This window comes from Aphis gossypii, chromosome X, assembly GCF_020184175.1.
Source record: "Aphis gossypii isolate Hap1 chromosome X, ASM2018417v2, whole genome shotgun sequence".
Classification (NCBI taxonomy): Eukaryota; Metazoa; Arthropoda; class Insecta; order Hemiptera; family Aphididae; genus Aphis; species Aphis gossypii.
In genome coordinates this window covers 36,231,762-36,256,691 of record NC_065533.1, presented here as the reverse complement: position 1 = coordinate 36,256,691, position 24,930 = coordinate 36,231,762, and the positions used below count along the sequence as shown (strand labels likewise).

Here is a 24,930-nt window from a genome sequence, read left to right as displayed (position 1 = left end):
AATGTAAACATGTTGTATACGAGGGGCAATGATTATTATTAATCGTCCGCTCTCCGTCTTGCGCCGCGTATTATACTGCAGTGGGATTGCTCATCTAAAGGTAGGATAATGTATATCGAAATCGGTCTCCCGCCGGTAATCAAAAACATGAACTAGGGACACGTGGAGATAATAATTTTTTTCTCCAAATAAAGTACTGCGAGACGCGAGTTGTGAATGACGAGACGTGTCCAATAATGACGGTCGTCATAAAAATCGTTTGTATCACAATGTATAATATACCTATCCGTCGCGTGTTTATATAGTCATGTACAAAACACGGAAAACAAATTGTAAGATTACAGACCATAATCTCCGCTATAAATCTCACAGCAATAATTTAAATAGATTAATTTCCGTCTGTATAATATTATGTAGATATTATAATTATGCTTATTATTGCGATACAATAATATTTTAAGATTTAAAATATTAATAACTGATAATTAATGTCTTAATGTCTTATGATTAAACTTCCCTATTACAATTTTTTTTTTTAAAATAAACACTAATCGTTTTAAATGTTCAATGTCAATAAATATTGCTGTAGCGGAAACGATGATATGGTTTAATCGATTTTTAATATTAAAATAAAATGCCATCTTGATTTTAGTCAAAGTAATTTTGTTCCGTGATAATAATTATTATGCATTTTCATATTTCTAATTGCATACAATTATTAGGACACAATATCGTATAATAACATAATATTATGAGGTAACGCTGTTTTTTCTTTATAACAATTATCTTCGAACCCATAGTAATTTGTCTGGAAAAGGGATAATAATATTTAGTTGCCTACAGTGTTATACGGTATCATTGTTTTCCATTATCCTGCCCCCTTTCGGTCAACGTTGTCGGTTACTTTTGATGCCTTCTTTACGTCTACCGGTCCACAATAATCGGTCGGAGGAATGCGTGTCCCTTGATATTCGATTAAATCGTTAAAACTGTTCTCCTACTACCTATTTTTTTTCTCTTTTATTTTTCGGTTAGTTATTTTTTCTACACTCATTCCGATTACATTAAGATTTATTTGTCTGCTCATCTGTCAACGCGCATCTAGCTACGTTATTTTACACCTCTACAGACTAACAGAGATCTTAAGCGTCTTTGAAAAATGGTTAAAAAATCGTGTTGTGAATTTCGTGGAAACTTTTATTTGAAAAAAAAATACGAGAATCTAATTGGAATGAGTTTATATTTTTAATTTATCGTTCATAATATAATTGAGACATCTTAATAATCTTAAAATGTGATATAATTTATACAAAATGTGTGTTATATTATAATATGTAAATAATTTTAATAATTTTATGAAATAATTAAAATCTATTTATTTAATACTATTTGAGTGTGCACAATATTAAGTGTAAATTATAGTAAATATTTGCATTTCAATGATATTTTCAGAATGACACTTAATATTGTGCACATTAAAATAGTATTAAATAAAAAAAAATCACTTACAATATATTATTATATTAAATTAATTGATTTATTTATGTTATTAAAATTATTTAATAATTAATAGTGTAACGATTTTATACTGGTATAATAGTAGGTATTAAAGTATAATGTAGGTATTCAAATTATTTTATAATAATTTGTTTATTCTAGCTGTTTATTTTACCAATAAATAAGAAAATTAATTATTCATTTCTAAAATAATAATAATGATTACAATTTACAATATCTTTTTATTTGTAAATACCAGTGTTTTCACTTTAACCAGAGGTACCACACTTTTTTATTAATATTGAAATACTCCTTTTTGACACGCGCACCTGTTTGGAATTAATTTATAATGAATTGTTAACACTTCAGCTGTTTAATACTATCTTATGTAATATTAAATATTCAGTATCAGAATTTTAATAATAAATAGTTTATAAAAACTGTATCTTCATTTATATTGTACAATCATAAAAAAAATGTATTAGAAATATTAAACACATTCAGATTATGAGGATAATAATTTTATTAAAATGTTTACTAATATTGTATAACGATAAAAATGTGGTCCTACTTATATATTATATTAAGTTTTATACATCTGTTTTTAATTGTAGAATTGTTATGCTTTTTCATCCGGTTTCATCCGGATACTCTAAAATATATCGTATTTATAGATAAATCACAAACGTTTTTTTAAACGTATTATACCATAACAGTTTTAAATTTGAACATATCATTTCCGATTTCTAAATTTAAAATTAAATTACCAATTAAAATTTATTGTCAGAAACCCAGGATGTTTGAAAAAAACCTATACAGTATTTCAATGTTTTGTTCATAAAATTAATACAAAATAATAAAATCATTAGAAAAAAAAAATAGAATCTATTTGAAAATATAATTTTTTGATATACTTTGTCAGTACCATTCGCAGATGTTTGTGTCACCGTAGCTATAATTCATAACTACTATAAAGTTGTATTATGTGATGACGACATGTAAATATAATTCATAATTTCACTAAATTGTCAAGTTAGGACACGCATTAATCATTAATGCAATATTCTCGTACATATTAATTTATAGAAATTGTTTAAACAATTCCCGATTAATATATTAATTGTAGACAGTCATTGTAAAGAAAAAGTCTCGTTCGAGTTATATAATGTAATAATTTGTAATGAATATGAAATAAAATTGCTTATTATATTATTATAGTATGCTGATCGGTGTGGTGTAAATTATAAATGCTGTGATATGTTGTTAAAGAAAATAGTTTATGAACATTTAAAATTTAGCAATGGAACATAAATTAAATTGTAATATTAACACATATTAAAACTAATAACATTTACTGTCCGTGAAACATTTGAAGTTGTATTGATTTTTGTTTATCTTGTCACAATGCAAATAATATGGAAAATTAACACTTGATGCATTTATATTCTGAACAGTAAATGATGATTAAAAAAAATATTGTTACTGTATAATAACACAAAACTGATTAATTAACAATATTATAAAATCGATTAGAATTTATAATGGCAGACAAAGACAATCGAGATTGTTTGCGACCGTCCGTTGATTTTTGCCTGTTTCAGTATCCGCCATTATTCAAAATAATAAGATAAAATAATTGTCTTGTTTATTATTTTGTCATTGCACGTGTTTTATTAAAAGTCTGAGGATGCAAAACGGCCTATCAATTATTATATTATTTTAACTTTGTTTGTAATTTCGACGTGTGAGGTTTACCACACAGTGAGACGGGTACTGATATTTAATAATTGCTGCCGCTTCATTTTTTTTTTTTTTTAACTCGGCACGAAAAGTATATAATTAATATTATTGTAACATCTAAATGATTATGTGTACGGACGAGTATCGTATCGTATGTAAATGGATAGGTATTTAGTTATAGATGCCTACCCATATAATATTGATTTTCAATTTAAATCACGTGAACACGTTTTAAATAATATATAAAACCATCATATTTCGATTATATGACATGATGAATAATAGGCTATCGTTAGATGAATATCGTGAATTGTTTGAAAAAAAAAACAAATGCGACTATAAAATGCAGCGAGTACTATGAGTAACGTACTCGGGCGAAATAAATGAAAAAAAAAAAACAAAAATAAATAATTTATATTTAATATTGATGTTTTTACGATTTTTTTTTTTTGTTTTCAGGTATCTGGCACTATTGATACTAATTATATCACTCAACGTCTCCGTATCATTGAGCAAACAGGTAAGCTTTTTATCGTTACAAATAACATAATAGGTACCTATACAGCATTTACGCGGATACAATACGCACCGCTATTTGTGTTGTATCGTATAAAATTAATATTATTTAGTCGTATTGTACATATTAATGTTATATTCGTATGTACCTACTGCGTGTGTAGTTTAAATGCACTCGTCGTACAACTCGATTTTTTTTTTTTTCGTGGGATGTATTGTACGTAAACGTTACACTTGTTGTCCGTTCCGACCCTCCCCATTCATCAAAACCATACACGTGCTAGCCATGTGCGCGGTGTATAATATTATATTATATATAGGTACTGTGTGCAATGCGAACATCAAACGGCTTTGCCGCTAATCGGGTGCCTGCCGCGTTTATTAAAATGTGCAACGCACACACCACAACGGCATTCGGCGATGCGTCCGAGTCCGGTCGTTACGCGTTTTGTGCACCTTACATTGTACACACACACAAGTTTATTATATATATTGTATACTTAATACGAAAGTGACTCATATCCATCGGGACAAAATTGACGTGACCAAACGCCGATGGAAATGTGCGTACGAAAAGATTCGTCGCAACCGGTGTCTCGGTTCGGTTTCCGTGATCGGGTCCCCGACCCACTATTAATTTTAAAAAATGGGCTCCGATACCCGTTAAATCGCTTAAATTACCTACGACGTGCGTTGGAATAAAATAATTATTATTTTTTTTTTTTTACAATTTTACACGTAAAATTAAATATATAAACCTAATTAAATATCGGAAAATAAAATTCAATAAAATACACAAATCACTTTAATTAAATTAATTATTAATAAAATAGAATACCTAGGATTATTTTTAATTCGTTGCCGGAAGACCCATATAACTTATGAATATCATTTCATTTTTGTTTATAAATTGAACGATGTTTTCTTCATTAAACAGACAAGTCAAAGAATCCGGTTATTACATACCATTATTGATTTGTAAAAGATCTAAGTTTGATTTTTAAAATTTTAAGTTTTGAAAATATCCACTTGTTCGCACTTACGGAATTATAAGAACGTATTTAAAAGCTATTATTGCTATTGCATTAGATATATCAAACTTCGTTATTTGTTCATAAATAATAAATTTAAAATGGTCGAGTCACGACTCATAAGTGATTTAAATATATATTTTCCCATTTGGCTGTGGGTCCCATTGAAAAATGTCCAAGGGCCCTCGGCAATCGGTGGATAGACTGGGTACGCCAGACCGACACTGCAGTTGTCAACGAATACGATATGATATATGACTTCGGATGACTGACGACTTCGTAAAATAATATATCCGTTCGGCGTAAAAACCTAATATGTTACATCTAGTGCCTTGTCGCGAGTATTTTTTGTTTTGTTTTTATGTTATGCAGTGAAACATATGTCTAGTGGAACGCAATATTAATAATTTAGTGTTAACTAACTTAAGACAAAGGGCTTAACGCATTTATGTCTAGTTGAAATATAATATTATTATCGATTAAAGATTTAATATGTTTAATTATTCAACTATTAATTGCCAAATTATAATTTGTTGATTACGAGTTATGTGTTAGGCCTAATGTATCTTCAGTTCGTAACACTATAGAATACAGACACATATATTTAATGCAGTTTAATGGTTACAACTACGTTAATCGAATGTTAACGTACGCTAATAAATCTGGTACTCAAGACCAGTTCTCTAACTTAAGTACCTAATATCAGTAAATGAAAACTATGAAAACAGAGTAATAAAAAATTGAGCGATTCTTGAACTCATATTAAGCATTGAGTCATCGACCCATAATTTTGATATTATATTTTACCACTTCACTTGAAATTCTATATTTGGTCTATAGAACTCATTAGGAGCATTATTATCCATCATTAAACTTGATTTACATTTGTTATATTATTTAATTTATTTTCGAATTGTTTCAATCTTTTACCTAGCTTTACTACCTAGTACTATAATAACTATCTGTAGAAACTTTTTCAGCATCAATACATAGCATTTTATGGTAAGGATTTTTTTTTCTGTAATAAAAGTAAGGTACTTACTCGTGTACCAACGTACTATTACACCATGATATGTTCTCAATCCTATAATTATTTTTTATTCTCTTTTACTTATGACCAACAATAAATTACCTTTTAAAAATATAAATTTATTTAAAAATCAAAAAACATCTCATGTCTCGTTTTTTATTATGTTCAATGTATATCGTATATAACTGCATAGTATTATATTATTGTTTGTTACTATTACCTAAACAGAATAAAATCCGTAAATATTATTTTATTTAAGCTTAAGCCCTTATACATTCATTATTAAATAAATATAAATAATCCAAGGACTAAACGTTAGGATGTACCTATATTCAAGAAACTAAAATAATCTAGGCAATAAAAGAAAAATATCTTAAGATCTTATCCTCATTCCTTTTGCCACCTGTTCGTCGAGCGATTAAAATAATTGTATTTCAAAATAAATATACAAATAAATTATTATTCCACTTTTTTTTTCTAACACATATTTTAAATAGTCATAAATCATGTGTGCGGCCTTTTGATTTATGTACACATACCCATCTTTTTGTCCGGCAAAACGGAAACATACTATATAATGATCACTGAAAGCTATTTATCAACACGTCTTAATGGTGATTTAAAGTCAAGTTTGTTATGTGACACAATAGACACGAAAATATGACAAACATCTCTTTGCTTTGTTATGAATTAAATTATAATTATTCAAAAAAAAAAACCCGTAAAGATTAAACATGAAATTTTCTGGACTCTGGGCTTCTCAGTGTTATACTCATATAGTCATATTATTATGTATACATACGTGTTAGTGGTAGGAGCAATAATGGATATATCATTTAACTTGATCGGTCGTATGGTTAGTTTCAACTTAAGACCGTGTTTATCTCGTGGTTAGTTTCAACTTAATGCTATGTCTACCGCGTGAGCTATAAATCAAGCAACAATGTAAGCACCTATATTATAATAGCATTATTGAATTAAATATTAATCCACCTATGAATAGGTATAGAAACTTACCTAGACGGGCTAGAGTCTAGACGTTAAATCGTCTATGTATCTAGACATATTATTTTTGTTAGAAGATTTTTTTTTATTTGTATTATTATTGTACCCAAACGTGTCATGTCCGTGAATAACTAATATTTATGTTATTATAGTCAAAAAAATTAATTGAGTTTTTAGATAGTACGTAATTTTTAAAGAAATATTAGTTTAACGTCTTTTTCAAGTATTAGTTTGTAGATATTTCATTGAACGTTTTCATACGATGACTTGATGGCAAACGTCGAGTAACTAATTCATTATAAAATATTATTTTTTAGGTATACTATTATTTTAATCGACGAGATCACAATGAAGTTTCTTTATATTAGAATTACTACGGTAAACCATAACTACTGGTGTAGATTAAAAAAAAAATATACATTTTTATGACTTTTATTTTTTTATTTGGTTGGAAATACGTGCCCGTTGTTCCAATTGCTCGGACGTTGTTATAAATACCTACGAGAAATAGGATTTTAAAATTCCACTGTTAAACAATAATAAACTTCTGTTATATTATAACATTTATATTATACTCTGCACATAATGTACATACATATATTATATTAGGTATCCTGTGCAGTTATTTATGTTAAGCGTATAGATACCTATATTATACTATATAGTTATATGTGCTGATGGTGCAAAGACGGTAGCTTGAAAAAGAAACAAACAATAGATAGACATTTTAAATTCTTTAGTGGACAGCCGTCCGTGATTATAATATTATTTTCATCAAATCGATGAAATTTTAGATTGGTATAGAATTCTAGTGATAGGTACATCGTATGCAACTCTCAATGGAATATTTAACCTATAACCATAGTCAAACCAAACACTTCTTCTTAATGATGTTGTTGTATAAGCATATAACCATAATATAACACTGTACTTTTTGCGTTAATTTAGTACGCGTTAAAATTGAATTTACCTGAATCTATTTTACAATTAAATTAATTCAATAATCTGCAAGTACTCCTAATTTAAACATCATACAACTTATTTATTTTTGTATAAGCGAGAATTAAAAAATTATACATTACACCTCATATTATATGTTTTCATGAAATTCTTTTATATACATAATATTATAAGGATTTTCCCCATAATATATTCATAACATTAATAATTGCTGCTTAGTTGGACACATAATTTATATTAACGTTGAAAGGAATAAATGGATAATTTTTGTTATGGAAGTGTTAACATAGATGGCTACTAGCTACACGTTAGGTGTATAATGCCAACTGTCTATGCGTGTTGTATTTTTCAACACGGTACATTTAACTATGTCTATCTGCAGTTGGACATGAAACTTAATTGGTCTTGTATTACTTAGAATAATGTTGTTATACATTTTTTTAAATTTGTATGTTTCATATCTAACATAGGATTACGCACGCGTGATTTTACTGAATTAGTAGTCAAAAACTTGTTTTAAGTAGTGTAGCAGAGTAATTTATCGTCAGTAAAAACCAACGAGTAGTATTAAGCAAACTTTATTATAGTTATTACAAATCATGTTTATCATCCCAGTCCACGCACATTTATTAACGACTCAATTTTGATAACTGTCTAGATGGTATGGTAGATAGGTAACTGGCACCTAGAACTATAATGTATTAACAATGGAACATTTACATTTTTTTTAACTATTTTTTTTTTTTAATAAATTTTTTTAAAAATATTTATAAATACAAATCGGTCTCTTTTTCATTGCGCTGACCAGTGATAATTTTGTATCTAATACCCATTCAATAAATAATTCTCAATTCAAATGTTCGTAATTATTGAATTGATAAATGTATATAAATATAGGTTATGGGTGACAACATTTTATTTTTTTTCAAAATAATGACAAATAATTATCATAGTTTATAAATAGACAAATAACTATGTTTTATTTAAAAAAAAAAACACAAGTTTTTCTCAAAAATTATTTTTTATAAGCAATTATTAATCGAACTTCCAAAAATTCTGTTTAAAATATTTTTTAATATGACTAACAATGAGTGATTCAATTGGTCCAAATAGTTCACAAATTGTCAATTATATTACGTTAGATTTGTTCGTTAGCAGACATATAATACATACCTATAATATAAAATATTGTTTGGAATTATTATAAAATTATTTACTAAAACATATTTTGTACACTTTTCATTTACTAGTTAACGATTTTTACTAAAATTATCTATCTATTATGTTGCGTGTAATTAATACGCTAATATTATATATAAATATAAAAGAATTAATATACCGACACGAATTACCTACACTTACGACTTGCACTATATAAATAACGAAGTAACGTACCTATTTGTATAGGTTGTTGTACCGATTTTATTGAATTTTGAGTTTCTTTTAAAGTTTAACGCACTCGAGTAAAGGAAAAATTACAATGCTACGAGGGGTGTCCTTGGTTCGTAAATATGAAAACCCTATGAATAACGTGTTTGTGGAAATGCTTATAATAAAATATAATGTTCATGTGACAATGCTATTTGATGCCATGGTGCGTGGAAAATCCGACTATTTAATCTGTTTCACGGTCGGTATTGTGATTGAAAACTATACTACCACGTATCCATCATATAACATTCTATGTCATAGTGTATACTTGTTGACATTTTAAACGAGACACCCGTTATACGTAGTTGATGTAAGTAGGTACAATACTTAATAATTACGATAGGCTGCGGTTGTATTTACTTTTATGGTACTATTAACAGCGCGTTAATAAAAAGCATTATTTATGTGTGTGAGTGTGTGTGTAAGCGATCTATACATCCAAGTATATGGCGCCCGTGGTTTTTGAAACTTGGTACATAGTCTTATAGCAATGCTTCTCGAACGCTTGAAGCCAATTTTTAAAATTGTTTATACTATATAAAGAGGGGCTAGCACAAGGATTTGTTGGCTTACGAAAAACGAATATTTTACGCAGGTTATTACAGAAAATAAAACAATTTGCATTATTAAATTTGTCACAGACATTTTCATACGACCAGAATCAGATAGTATTAAATAGGAATAAGAAATAACACATAATATCTCATAGATACCTAAATAAAAATGAGTATAGTAATACAAATAAGTAGTTGGTAATAAATGCAAAAATAAACATTAACAAATCAAATAAAATATTTCTTATGAAAAACGTCGTCTTCAAATAATGTAAGCCGATCGTCCGGTTAGGTAGGTAAATAAATGTATAGAAATACACCATAATGCGATGCAGTCATACATCAGTGACGTGTATCGTATGATGGATTTTTACGTAGGTATACATTTTTAATTGATTGCTGAAATCGATCCAGTAAACTAAGTGCATTGTCAGTTTTAGAATACTATCTGACTTTATACATATATAGATTACTACGATTAATATTATTGTTATGCGACTAATGGTTTCGAGGCTCTCCATTAGATTTAAGACTTTAAAGAAGAAAAATATGTTTTAACAAAACACGTCGGGTCCTAATATTATGATAAATCATTTTAATATAAAATCTTGAATATAATTATTATTATTTAAGGCGATAGCGTATCGAGTATCTCGTTTTCTCGGTATTTCGGTGGTGTTTAACAAAATACCTACGTAATACGAGACAAACGGTCCATTATAATATTAAAGACGAGTTACACGCAGGGCAAATACAAATCGTTCGTCCTTTCCAGATAAGTATCTTATTTTCATAACAGGCACCGCGCACGTATAACAATAATATTATGTACCCATATATTGTATTAATTTATACAGGACGATTCAGTAAACACGATCAACCCCTTTTTCTAATCTAATGACGTAGTGTTTGTGTTTTTGAGTTACTTAACTTTGTATTTTAAATATATTATGATAAATTCATGACAACGGGCTTTGCTGATATGTATGATGTATGCTAATTTGAAAATATTGGTGATTTGATTAATCTAATAACATTTATAATTTATAAAAACGGTCCAAGTCCAAGTATGACCAATACTCAGTGTTACATCTATTTTATACTTTTATAAAACATTTTTTAAGAGTTTATGATATTAATAATATACCTATACATTTTAAAATGACCGAAATTTGTTCGAATTTTTAAACAAATACAACACTTTGACACTCTTAAATATAGTACATAAAAAACATTTTTAAATCATCGTCTTTAAGAGTATTTAAAAATTCCAAAAATCAAAATTAGAATACATTTGATATTAAATAAAAAAAATAGAGGGTGAACATGGTCACTCTTTATATTACTCGTATAACTTGTAAGTACATAAAACCATAAAACATACTTACGACACATACTTATACACATGCGCATACAGCGTTTATATGTATTAAATATCATGTTGAGTTAGTAGAGACTCGTGATTTTATACCCTAACGCTTTTTTAATACATGGGTTTGGTGTAGGAAATATATTATTTTATAATATTATCCTCTACATTATTTTAATATATTCTCTTCTTTTGTAATCGATACATAATCATCAGCGTTTCGATGTTATTTTCTTCGTTTTGCACCATTTTTTTTCTTTTCACGACCACGATGATTAGGAAATCGTGAGAAGCACCCAAGCCGTGACAGGGTATCGTGGCGTTATTTTTAACACTCCATTAATCACCTTTAACGAACTCCCGATCTCATAATATATGTCTGGCGGTACAATATACGTGTCCGGTCACCGCCGCCTGTGTCTACACCTTTTTTCTCAAGTCTTTATTTTTATTAGATATTATTAACAGGTTTGTTATGATACAGTTAAGACAGATTTGATGAATAAAAAAAAAAATAATAAATAAAAACAAGATTTTATTTTAATACTTAATCTATATAGACCACGTAAATTATAATACAATATTTAGATTTTAGGCTATAACTATTATGAGAAGGGAACAGGTAAAGGCATATCATATTGATGCACAAATGAAACTAAATATTTAGATTGTTACGATTTTATTTATTGGTCTCGGTTCGTTGAGTTTTCAACTTGGTAAACTAATAACTAATTACTATTAATGAATTAATTATTATGAGAATTTAGAAATTATTTTCAATATAATATACCTATAGTCTAAAAGTCATGTTATGAATTTTAATAGAGTACCTACGTATATTTCTCAATTTGAAAGTAAAAATATTAATTTACATAATAATACACTACATACGGGAATAAAAAATATTAAACGAATATAAATTACTTCAATATCATATAAAGGTATTTAATGTTGATATATAAAATACTAACTATTTTTTAACTTAAAATCTAAAATAGGATTATAAAAATTGAGTGGGGTTTTTTATGAATATTTATTTGTAAGTATTTGTCACAACAACTGAACAAGCATAAAAAACTTAAAATTTATTAAGATCTAATAATTTTATAAAAAGAAATAGTTACCTACTTATGTAACGTTACGTTATTCCTGACGTTTATAATATTATGACTTAAACTGTGTAAGAAGAATAATTTGCCTGTTTAAATAATCGGGTGTTATTTTTCATTCTAAATATTATTAATTTGAATTGAAATACCTACCTATCTGAACTGCATTTATATTAGGTTATGCACTTATATTTATAAATTATATTTGTATAAAATCTTGGTTGAATGTACATTTTTTTTTTCTTAAGTCGGGGGTCAATGTAAATATTATATATTCTTATTCATATTGCATTGATAATAGCTGAGAAACATAATACTATTTACACGAAAAAATTCAAAATAAATAAATATTTATTCAAAACATACACGTGAATATTACGATTTTTATATCATACTAAAATTTCGGATCATTCAATTCAAATATCATATTATTATGATTATTATGTATTACAGTGTTTACGCACCGTGGATTTCAACTGATCGATGTTTATCGTCGTCCATTAGATGTACATCTTATATTAATTGTATCATATATGGTTTGAATTCTTACAGCATCACCTCCGACATGGTCGACACAAAAGACAACAATGGAACAATACGTTTAGCAGCTCGGGATTCATACCAGAATATCATGTTTATCTGGACGGCAGTACCTCGGAGAGCGGCGAATGGAGTCCGTGGTCCGACGATAGCCAATGTTCTCGCAGTTGTGGCGGAGGAGTCGCGTTTCAAACCAGGAGATGTCTGACATCCAGGTATTATGCCACGGACACGTGCACATGTTATTATAAACATGAAGTTTATTATTATCTAAATAATAGAACTGAAATAATGTTAATAATGTCTATATGAATTTCAACGTACCTACTTATACTTATTGTCATTTTATGGACACTCTGCAAGTGCTTCGGGTTTTATCGAATGTATCAGCCCTTATAGAGAACGAATTGTGTGGGCTATGTTTGATATGAGCATCACACAATTAAATAGATACAGCATTTGTATTTTCATTATCATCATACTGCAGTCTATAGAGTGGATCTCTAAAATCTCAATATAGTACATAATATTTGTCAAACTAACTATTATAATATTATTTCATAAAGAAAATTTTAGTTACATAGTATACGGGTGAGAAAGTATAACTAGATCCTATAATGAATGTGTATAATTGGTACCTGCAATTTAAATCTAGATATAGTCTATCATTTTGTATAATGTGGTTTTGCACCACTTATAGATTTGAATGAATACAAATGTTCTATAAAAGCGATTTGATTAGTACATGGGTAAAATAGATTAAGTTATTTTGGAAATTCTTCGATTATTACACATCATTAAGTGGTAAAAAATAAAATATTTTATTTATTATTTTCTTAAATAAATTATTTACAAAAAAATAAAAACGCCAGTACGATAAACTCAGAAATGAGACATTTTCGTTTAGGTAATGATTTTGAATTATTATCCCCTTTATTTCGTTCACCTACTTTTTTTTAATTAAAATTTTTATAACTGCTCCCTAAGTACACATTCTTAAAAAAAATAAATGATTGGTCATCCACACAATTATGTACTCAATAAAATAAAAATAACATAATGGGTAATATTTTTAGTATAGAGAACGATATTATAGACCACGCCCCATTGACCATCAACATAATATTCATTTAAATTATTATTCATATTAATTAAAAAATAAAAAAAATAATTGCGCCATGCAAACATATTTAAAATAAAGAACATATAACATAAATTAACATTAATTTCATGTAAAATAAATAAATACATTTTATACGTACCTAGGTACCTATATAGACAATACATTAATTACTACACACACACACACTCACACAAATCGTAAATTTTATTGAAAATAATAAAAGTATACTGATAGGATTATTCAACATGATTACCTATTGTTTATTTATAACTAATACAATACGCTAAAGTTTTAATTTTAAAACAAACTTTTTATTATTAATAAATTCCAGAAGAGTTTCAAGGCGAACTTCTATTAAAACATTTATTTGTAGGTACAGTGTTCTTAGAAATTCATTAGTCAAAAATAGTTTTATTTAATTAGTATATCGTTTATTTTATTTGGCAAATATCAATAAACAGTATTCGGTGTCCATTAAATAATTTTTCGCATCACCCGAATTGACTCACTAATTTCTAACATGAATAATATTAATATTAGGTATATTAACCTCTGCTTACTCAAAACGTATTTTTGTTTATAGACAAGACGGTTCTGAAGATTGCACAGGATCATCGAAAAGATATTATTCCTGTAACATTCAAGTGAGTATACACTTGTTACTAGTATAGAAGTGGAAAATATTATCTGTAATTTAAAATCAGAAATTATCCATAGCTGTATATTTAAATCACTAAATCAGTTTAGTATAATACAGTAGTATGCATCTCATATTTTTAATAACATAACAATATATATGTATATAAGCATAATATAATCAAGCCACACTTGAATAAATTTATCGAATGCATATTACATGTAATATTTACGAAATCGATTAAGTACAGAATATTGAACTATGCCATGTAATAATTTATCAAAAATCATTTTTAACCCACGCATCATGATAATAAACATTATAAAACAAACTTAATATATGATTTTTATGTAGGAATGTCCCCAAAAAAGTCTGGATTTCCGACTGGAACAATGTGCTGCATTTAACCGTGTACCATTTGAAGGATTGACATACGAGTAAGTGGAAACAACAACAAAACAATTTTGTATTGTCATAAGTCATAAAATATAAATTATTTACACAGATGGGTACCCTACACCAAAGCTCCAAACAAATGTGAATTGAATTGTATGCCGAAAGGGGAACGATTTTATTACAGACATAGAAATAAAGTAATCGATGGTACACCGTGTGATGAAGAAAAATTAGACGTTTGCGTCGATGGAAAATGTTTGGTAATGCCATTGTATAATAATAAAAGTCATTATTGTTTGTTCAAGTTTTTAAAAAAATCATTCTCTTTTGGAGTATTTTATTTATCTAGTACCTATACGAGTTCCGGTGTAATTCAAATTATTATTATTATTATTATTATTCGTTAGAAGTATTACCTATTTATTTTCAGTACGTCTAATAAAAATATATTTTTATATAATAAGTAAGTTTTTAAGTATTTGTATACTTCCTTGTCGTAGTGACAATCGAGATTTGAGGATTAATTCATACTGTTATTGTTTTATTAATTAAATTTAAAATTTGTATTCGAGTCAGTTTTTATACTATCATGATAAACCATATAATAGCAATATAAACATTGCTTATTAAATATTTTCATTCGATATTTGAAGATATACCATGACTTTAATCTAATCAGAAACATAATTTACATTTTTACTATTGGACGTCATATTAATAAAATTATGCTACGTCGTTTCTATTATTGTATTATCAATATGAAATACTTATGTTTTTGGATTAAATAAATATAAATTTCAGTCCGTAGGATGTGACAACCTATTGGGTTCGCCAGTAAGAGAAGATCGTTGCCGTAACTGTGGAGGAGATGGTTCCAACTGTAATACCGTTCAAGGTATTTTGGACATGAACGATTTACAATACGGTACGTAGCTATATAAAAATTATATTTGTTAAAACCTCATTTTAATGATTACTATTGTCGATAAAATGTACCGTGTATGTATATTATAGCACTGTTGAATAAAGATCATTGTTGTGTATATGCGTTTTAAAACAATTTCTATATAGTAGGTACACTATACAACTTACACAATAATTTATAATACAATTTTATTATTTTTATTAATTACATATTTATTTTTTTTAAGTATGTTATTATTTTAAATAATTATTTACATACTTTTTTTTTTTTTTTTAATTTTATTTCCAGGGTACACGGATATACTTTTGATTCCGGCAGGTGCCACTAACATAAGAGTGAGGGAAATTCAGCCGTCTAATAATTATTTAGGTAACTAATAATTTTAAAACATTGGCGGTTTTCTTTCTTAATATTTTATTACATAAACATAATATTTAAAGCTATTAGAAACATTTCTGGACACTACTACCTAAACGGTAATTGGAAGATAGATTATCCTAGAAGCCTGAAAATCTGCAATTCCGTTTTCCATTACGAGAGGAAAAAACGAGCACTTTACACACCCGAAATAATTACATCTTTAGGACCGATTTCAGAAGCCATTTATATTGTGGTAAGTTGAGTTTATATTTTATTTTTAATTTTGTATTTACTAACTAAAAATTATAATAATAAATCAAAATAATTATAAATAGTTCTTATGTTCGTTCAAAATGTTTTAATTGTTAATTAAATTTCATATTGTGTTAAAATTTATATTTCTCTATATTAATGATTTATGGACCTAGTTTCCACTAATTAAGTAGTAAATATCTTCTCTTTTTTTTTCGTTTGTTTACCTATACTAACTATGTGATAAATAATGATTTACCGTAAACCTTTAAGCCAGTATGGGCGCAAACTCGACACCAATTAGTTTTAATTAACTTTTTACTTGATACGAATAAAACCATTTGCTTAATCAAAACTTAGTATACATTACCTAGTTTATTAATAGTTAGAAACATTTTTAACGATATTTGTATTACGTATTACACTAGTTACTGTATCAAGAAGCTAATCCCGGAATTGAATACGAGTATAGTATTCCAACTAGTGCCGCAAAACTAACATTATCCAGAGGATACAATTGGATGTATAATGAGTTCACTGAATGCAACACGACTTGCGGCGGAGGTAATAATAGTCAACATTTCTTTTTTGCTAACAGGTTTTAATTATTTATAGGCATTAAGTTTAGTTACATGTTAGATAAATACTATAATATTATACACGCCATATGTCCATATATTATCATAAATATAACGTCATATTTGTGCATTTTACCTGACATATTTTATCACTCTTATATTACAGAAAGCAGTGTTTTTTTTTAAAAAAATTCTACAATTTTTTATCATAGATATAAATTTGGAGCAACATAACCATTGTAAATAGTTTATGTTTAATTAATGTAGTTTTAGATGTTTAGAATATGATCAAAATCTGTATTGAATAAATTTTTATTTATCTTGTTCGTAAATCACAATCAAGGTTTTAGGTAGAAAAGGTAGTAATACGTTTTTGTTGTTGTTATTTTGAAAACATGTATTGTTATGTAGACTTTAATGCTTCAAAGAGATGATTTTAACTTCAGTCAATTCTATGATTTGTTTAGAACGTTTAGGTACTATCATTTTGAAAATGATAATTATTTTATTTTATAAAAATTTTCAATATTTTTAAGTTTGATTAAATTTTATGTTCAATATTCTATTATTATAAGAAAAAATATTTAAAAACTCTTTAAGTTATTTTTTTTTTGTTTCTTAAATTATATAGTTAGAATTGAAAATCATTTTATGATAATATTATACAATTTATAATTAATATAATTACCTACACTATACATACACATATTTTCGAAATTATTATTAAATAACCAATTGGTTAATATGTAAGTATAAATATAACAAACTGCATATCAAAACTTTATATTTTATTAACTATTTTTGTCTTTAAGGTATTAGAACTCGAAACGTTTGGTGTGCACAAAAAAATGACTCAATGCCCGCACCCGCAGAACTCTGTGACCCAGGTTTGGAACCATTAAAATCACAATCGTGTTCGATGGAACCATGTCCACCCAAATGGGCGCCTGCTAATTGGACAGCATGTACACACAAATGTGGAACAAACGGAACACAGACTAGAGAAGTAAAACATTTAAAATAACCAAATACAACCAATAAATAATAATTTTGACTTTTTCTTTTTTTTTTATCATTACTGACTACAATTTCTACAATTTACAAAATATTTGAATAGTTTGAAAAGACGTAGTTTTTCTACACGGTATTTGATGAATAAGTACTTTAACTTAAACTCGAAGATAAAATAAATATTAATACGATTTTTAAACAAAATATTTCCTTTAAAGCCAGACTTTAATACTATCATTAAAATAATTTAGAAACAATATAAATTGTTTTATAATTAATCTATTGGTACTAATATTTTAAGTACCTTGTATATAACAATTATGATTTTAGATTGGATGTGTGCGACGAATCAATGGTATTGATGTTCCCGTAGATAGTAACTACTGTAACCAATATGATGGAACTAAACCAGACACTGTACAACCATGCAATATAGGCCTAGAATGCCCATTATGGCACACTGATCCTTGGAGACCTGTAAGTAAAAGATTTATTTAAAAAATATTTATATTTAAATTAAAATAAACAATATTAAATAATTACATTATTAATTACGGAGTATATTATTGAAGTATTTTATTTTATTCTTATTTTTTATTTAACATAATAATATAATACAAAAATTTTAATTTTAATATTATATCATTAAAGAACATTTATACTCTATTATTATTTTATGGTTAACTTTTTATTATTTGATAAATATTGTACATTATTATATAGGGAGTTTTACTAATTTAAGGGAAAAAAATTTAGACCAGTTTAAGTTTATGTATTTTTCTTTTAATGAGGGCTCAAATGTAGATCTTTTTTAATAACATTTAAATAAAATGTTATCCCTTGGAAAACAAAACATTTTGTTAATTTTTAATAATTTTTGTTTAGTAATAATCACTTCGGAAAGTTAAATATTTCAAAAAATCAAAATAATAACAACAAAAATGTATTTACTTCTTAATTTACATATTACCTATGTATATTGTGTTATGTATTATAATTATTATAGCTTGTGTAAGTATAGTTTGAATAATATTACTTGTTATTTTTTAATTTAAACATAACGATAATACTTTAATATTTCACACTAAAAAGATTCGTTTTAACGTTTAGTATATCAATTAATAAATTTGGTTCAGAAATACAATGTTAGATAATTTAATTTTTTTTTATCAACAGTGCAATCAACTGTGTGGAGCAGGTAAACAAACTAGAAAAGTTAGTTGTTACAGAAAAGTGGACAAGAAAATTATTGTCTTAAACGATGATGAATGTGAGACTAAAAAACCAGACACAGAAAAAGCATGTCATCTGCGTCCATGCGAGGGCGTCGATTGGGTGACATCTGCGTGGTCAGGAGTAAGAAAGCTAATTATTATTAATATTTATCAATGATATTTAATTACTTTACTATTTAAATTTAGTGTGGCGATTGTAATATGGATTTCGAAACTAGACAAGTAATTTGTGCAAATGCTAAAGGAAAGTTATATGATAACCAATTTTGTAAGAAATCAAAATACCCAGAGACTGTAAGAAATTGCACACCTTCAGATGCATGCGAGTATCAGTGGTATGCCACTCAATGGAGTGAGGTACATTTCAATACAAATTATATTATTATTGTTATTATTTTATTTGATACGATATATCTTTATAATAATATGAAATGTATCTAGTGTTCATCAAAATGCAGCACTGGAAAACAAATCAGAAAAGTTTTTTGTGGATCTCTAGTCGGTGAATCGATTAAAAAGGTTGATAGTGCAAAATGCGATCCAAGCAAAAAGTACGAAGATACTAAAAATTGTACTGGTAAAGAAACATGCAAAGGAGAATGGTTTTCAGGCCCTTGGACTGCGGTACGTTTAAATATTGGTTAGCTAATGATTTTATTTAATTTATTATTAATTTATAAAACAATTTAATACATAGTGTTCGAAACCTTGTGGTTCTGGAGAAAAAAGTAGGAAGGTATTTTGTATGGTTGGAAACTCTACTGTGGATGCTAGTCAGTGTAAACCTGAAACACTTTTATACACTAGCGATGAATGTAATAAGCAGCCTTGTGGTGAAGGTAAAAATAATTTTATTTTCATATTATGGAACCTCTTTATATTGATATCTCTGATAAAGAAGAATTAACTTATGCTTGTTTTTGTATAGATCAAATTATGCCTGTTGAGTCTAAGAAACCAATTACGGAAGAAGATACTCTCGAAGATGAAGAATGTGAAGATGAAATGATAACTGTTACTCCATTTGCAAGTGAACCAGATTATGAAGTAAATATTTTACTATTATGCTAATTGCTAATATGACTATAAATTATATTGCTTACCTTGCGAAAAATTGTCATTGATGTTTTTTCAAATGTAATCATCTTACATTTGTAATTAATTATCTTATTATAGGCTACAACATCGCCCTACACACAATCACCCGATGACAATATGATGAGTACAGATTTTAAAAATACAATGAAATCCGAAGAATCTGATACATTGACTACAGATTCCATGAGTACTGAAAATGATAGCACTACTACACCTTCAGAAATAAAAGTAACAACTACACAAAAGAAAACGAACTCCATTACTACTACTACTTCCCCAATCAAACGGAAAAAGAGACAAGCTATTTTAGATTCTCAATTAAAGTTTTCTAATGCTAAACCTACTAATGTCCCAGACATTTCAAATGATCTATCAACTACTTTTGAGTCCTCAACTGTTTTTTCAACAACGGATATGTCGACTACTGATATATCAACCACGGATGTTTCAACAAGTGATTATTCAACTACTGACATGTCAACAAATGTGGATATTTCTTCGACGACTGACATTGTTACACCAGTTTCTTCAGCTTCTCCGTCTTCATCATCTGAACAAACAACAATTACATCTCAGACTGAAACACTTCAAACAGAAACTTCGGTAGATATTTCATCATCAACAGCTGATTCCAGTACCGAAAAAAGTGATAAAACTACTCCTATGGAGTTAACAACTATGTCAATGTCTTCCACTGATACAGAAAGCACTATTGTATCCGATTCAATAACTGAAACAAGTACGAATGAAATGTCCACTACGGATATTGCATCAACCATTAATTTATCATCGAGCACTGAACCATCTACGTCCCCATCATCATTAGAAACAATTGCATCATCAACTGAGATGTCAGTTAGCACTTCTGACTACACCAGCGAATCATCTCCAGTTATGACAACATTAACTGCAGTGACTAAATCAACTAAAAAAAGTATAACGTTTAATTCATAGTTTTTGGAATTTAAAAAAAAAATAAAATATTTTATTATATTGCAGCTACTAAGGCAGAAAATCCATTGATTGAAGCTTCGAAGAAGGGTAAACGTATTTGTAAGAAAAAAAAGAAATTGGCCGGTTGTCAGACATCAGAATTTGGATGCTGTTTTGATGACAAAACGCCTGCTAAAGGACCATTTAGTGCTGGTATTTTTAAACAGAAAACGTTTATTTAAATATATTTTTTTAAGCTAATTGATTAATAAATTAATTTTTTGTTTGAAGTTTCAATTAATGTTTTTATTACAAGTCAATTTTTGTTTGAAGTTTCAATTGATTTTGTAATTACAAATATTTTAGGTTGTCCGGATGTACATACCTGTAAAGATACAGAACATAACTGTTGTTCGGATGGTGTAACTCCTGCAACCGGTCCTAAAAATGAAGGATGTCCTCCTTCAATGTGTAACGCTACTTTGTATGGCTGCTGTTCAGATGGCTTTAGTATTGCACTAGGAAATGATTTCGAAGGATGTCCTGTTGAGTTACCTGTCATAACAACGACATTGACACCTGATCTCGGATGCAAAAATACACAGTAATATTAATACATTAAATGATTTTTAGTAGTAATAATATTCAAAATAATTATAATTTATTATTAACAATCATTTATTTTTATTTTTTGTTTATATAAATTTCAGATTTGGTTGTTGTCCAAATGGAATTACTCCTGCTACAGGACCAAGTTTCCAAGGATGTTATAATTGCGTTGAAGGATCAGGAGAATGTGATTCGTGTTTGGAAACGCAATACGGTTGTTGTGCAGATAATGTTACCGCAGCTACAGGACCAAACATGGCTGGTTGCCAAGATAATTGTAAGTTTTGATATTGATGGTTATACAATATTGTGTATTAAAACGTGATAGTTATTCATTTTAAAGAAATGTAGGATCAATCAATACCAAAACAAAAACAGAATTTTTATCGTAAATAAAATAATAATTGTATTATTATTGTTATTTTTATGTTTATAATTTTATAAGTTATAAACAATAACAAAATATTACTTATAATTGACTAAAATAAAAAAAAAAATAATATAAAAAAAGTAGCTTTAAGTTACATCAATTTTTTTTATGAATTTTTAAAGTACATAAAGTAAATAATTCTACTTATACTATTAACATTATTTTTATATAAATCATTAAAATATTTATCTTGAAAACTTGATATATTCTACTAATTACTTAAATTGACATTGTGTGTACACATCGAAATTTTCGAAAATATTTAAACTTATTTCATACTATGTATCTATAAAATTAATTTAAAAATTCACCAGTATCAATTTATGTTTGAATTTTTATCTTTAAATGTAATATAATTTTTTTTCAAAGTTACTCTTATATTCATTTAAATATTCTGAAAATACATATTATGCGCAATTTTTTATAGGTATTTTAAATTCATGTGAGGACAAAACTGAATATTTTAATGTTAACGATTTTGATGGTTTTTTTTTTTTTGAAATTTAAAATAAAAATAATCACAAAGATCTGACATTTTTATTGTAAAGTATTCTATTGTCTTTTATAATAAATTAAAATTTCCAATCTTCAGAATAATTTAACATTTTAGATTATATTAATTGAAATAATAATACGTACAATATATTTAACTAGGTACTTAAAAATATATCTGTATGTTTCGTAATATTTAACAGTATTTGGCTAGGAATATAATATAATATTTGTGTCACATAAACATTAATTGAAATAATATAATATATAATATATATAGGTAGATAGGTAACTGATACCTACAAGCAAGTGGTGTAATGGTAGAGCTCATCCTAAGTTTATAAATTTATATTTTAAAACTTTTATAATAAATAAAGTGAAAAATAAAAGGCTATTCAAATACTATTCAGGACATAGGACGATTAAATTTTGATTTTTTCCTTTGTTAAGTCTGAGTTGGTTATTCCTGTATTATAAAATAAATACAATAAATTTAATTAATTATAATAATAGAATGATTATTTAAAGTATACTTAAACTACAAACATATTCCAGTGACGACTGATGATTTCATTTTCGTAACATCTACTTCAGAAGAACCGACCGACTCGTGTCAATTCTCAGAATTTGGATGCTGTCCTGATGGAACATCGTCAGCATCTGGATTCAACCTTGAAGGATGTGTAGGAGTTAACTTCGATAACTGCACTTATAATGAAAACGACACAGGTAATTTTGTTAGTAAAAATTATAAGAAAATAGTATAATAAATTGTAATGCTCTATGTAGTCAGTTACTACAATAGTATATGTTTTAAATTTTAAAATTATTAAAACAAAACTCATAGATGTTTCACTTCAATATAATAAATTATTAAATTTATATAGTTCAATAATTGAGTAAACTAAAAAATAATCATAATTTGATATCATTATCTGATATATTTCCAGAATGTTTATCAGCATGTGCTAAAGAACAATTTGGGTGTTGTGACGATAATATTACTGCTGCACATGGACCAAATAAAGAAGGCTGTTGCTTAAGTTCTCAATATGGTTGTTGTCCAGACAATATAGTACCAGCTAATGGACCTAGTCTACAAGGTATTTTTAAAAATAACTTGTACAAATATTTTTTCTTTGTTTAAGCTATATATTTAATACTTTATTTACTTTATTTTACATACCTGTATACAATCTGTAAATGTATAATGTAATATTTACAATAACCATATTATGTTAGTTATAAAATGGTAAGATTTGGTACATATGAAATGTTTTTTACAAATTATTTTTATTTTAGGTTGTGGATGTATTTACACACCATTTGGATGTTGCCCAGACAATACTACAACTGCTAGAGGGCCAAATAACGCTGGCTGCAGTTGCCAATACACCGAACATAAATGTTGCCCAGACAATTTCACGCCAGCTTCAGGGCCTCAGTACGAAGGTTGTGCGTGCCATACATACCAGTTTGGTTGCTGTCCTGATGGTATTACTAAAGCGCTTGGTCCGAACTCACAAGGTACAATATTCTGAAAGTTAATTTTCTAATAATATTTCTAAATATTAAAATTTTTTGTTTTTTTGACTTAGGATGTGGTTGTGAATATACTCAATATGGATGTTGTGGTGATAAAAATACACCAGCTCTAGATGAGACTAAAAATTGTAGTTGCGAGGCATCTAAGTATGGTTGTTGTTTAGATGGTATAACTGAATCTAAAGGAGAAAATTTCGAAGGATGTTCATCTAAACCCATTCTACCTGGAGGTAACTATACAACGCTTAATTATTAACTTGATATTTTAAATTATTAAATTAATCGTACAACTTTTAGATAGATGTAAAGAGCCGAAAGATCGAGGTAGCTGTTCAGATTTCACTGTTAAATGGTTCTTTGATACTGAGTATGGTGGTTGTTCAAGATTTTGGTATGGAGGATGTAATGGAAATAATAATCGTTTCAAAACACAAGAAGAATGTAAAGATGTGTGTGTTGAACCATCTGGTCGAGGTACATTAATAATTAGATAATTAACCAATTTATTTATTTCATTATATTCA

The 24,930-nt window shown here is 27.4% G+C and overlaps 1 protein-coding gene across 3 annotated transcripts in view; it reads left to right on the top strand.

The window, feature by feature from the left end:
- The window catches only part of LOC114128538 (papilin), a 47,852-nt gene that overhangs the window by 12,613 nt on the left and 10,309 nt on the right, over positions 1-24,930 (top strand). For all 3 annotated transcript variants that reach the window (XM_027993077.2, XM_027993085.2, XM_027993069.2), the window contains exons 2-26: positions 3,697-3,757; positions 12,795-12,997; positions 14,489-14,549; positions 14,897-14,979; positions 15,048-15,198; positions 15,740-15,863; positions 16,152-16,232; positions 16,304-16,476; positions 16,904-17,039; positions 17,866-18,059; positions 18,395-18,541; positions 19,241-19,420; positions 19,486-19,656; positions 19,741-19,923; positions 19,997-20,138; positions 20,228-20,346; positions 20,476-21,331; positions 21,397-21,543; positions 21,697-21,934; positions 22,041-22,216; positions 23,417-23,590; positions 23,812-23,964; positions 24,164-24,388; positions 24,460-24,636; positions 24,704-24,880. In XM_027993077.2, coding sequence (XP_027848878.1) covers positions 3,697-3,757; positions 12,795-12,997; positions 14,489-14,549; positions 14,897-14,979; positions 15,048-15,198; positions 15,740-15,863; positions 16,152-16,232; positions 16,304-16,476; positions 16,904-17,039; positions 17,866-18,059; positions 18,395-18,541; positions 19,241-19,420; positions 19,486-19,656; positions 19,741-19,923; positions 19,997-20,138; positions 20,228-20,346; positions 20,476-21,331; positions 21,397-21,543; positions 21,697-21,934; positions 22,041-22,216; positions 23,417-23,590; positions 23,812-23,964; positions 24,164-24,388; positions 24,460-24,636; positions 24,704-24,880 — 4,532 coding nt within the window. The remainder of the gene's footprint in view (positions 1-3,696; positions 3,758-12,794; positions 12,998-14,488; positions 14,550-14,896; positions 14,980-15,047; positions 15,199-15,739; positions 15,864-16,151; positions 16,233-16,303; positions 16,477-16,903; positions 17,040-17,865; positions 18,060-18,394; positions 18,542-19,240; positions 19,421-19,485; positions 19,657-19,740; positions 19,924-19,996; positions 20,139-20,227; positions 20,347-20,475; positions 21,332-21,396; positions 21,544-21,696; positions 21,935-22,040; positions 22,217-23,416; positions 23,591-23,811; positions 23,965-24,163; positions 24,389-24,459; positions 24,637-24,703; positions 24,881-24,930) is intronic.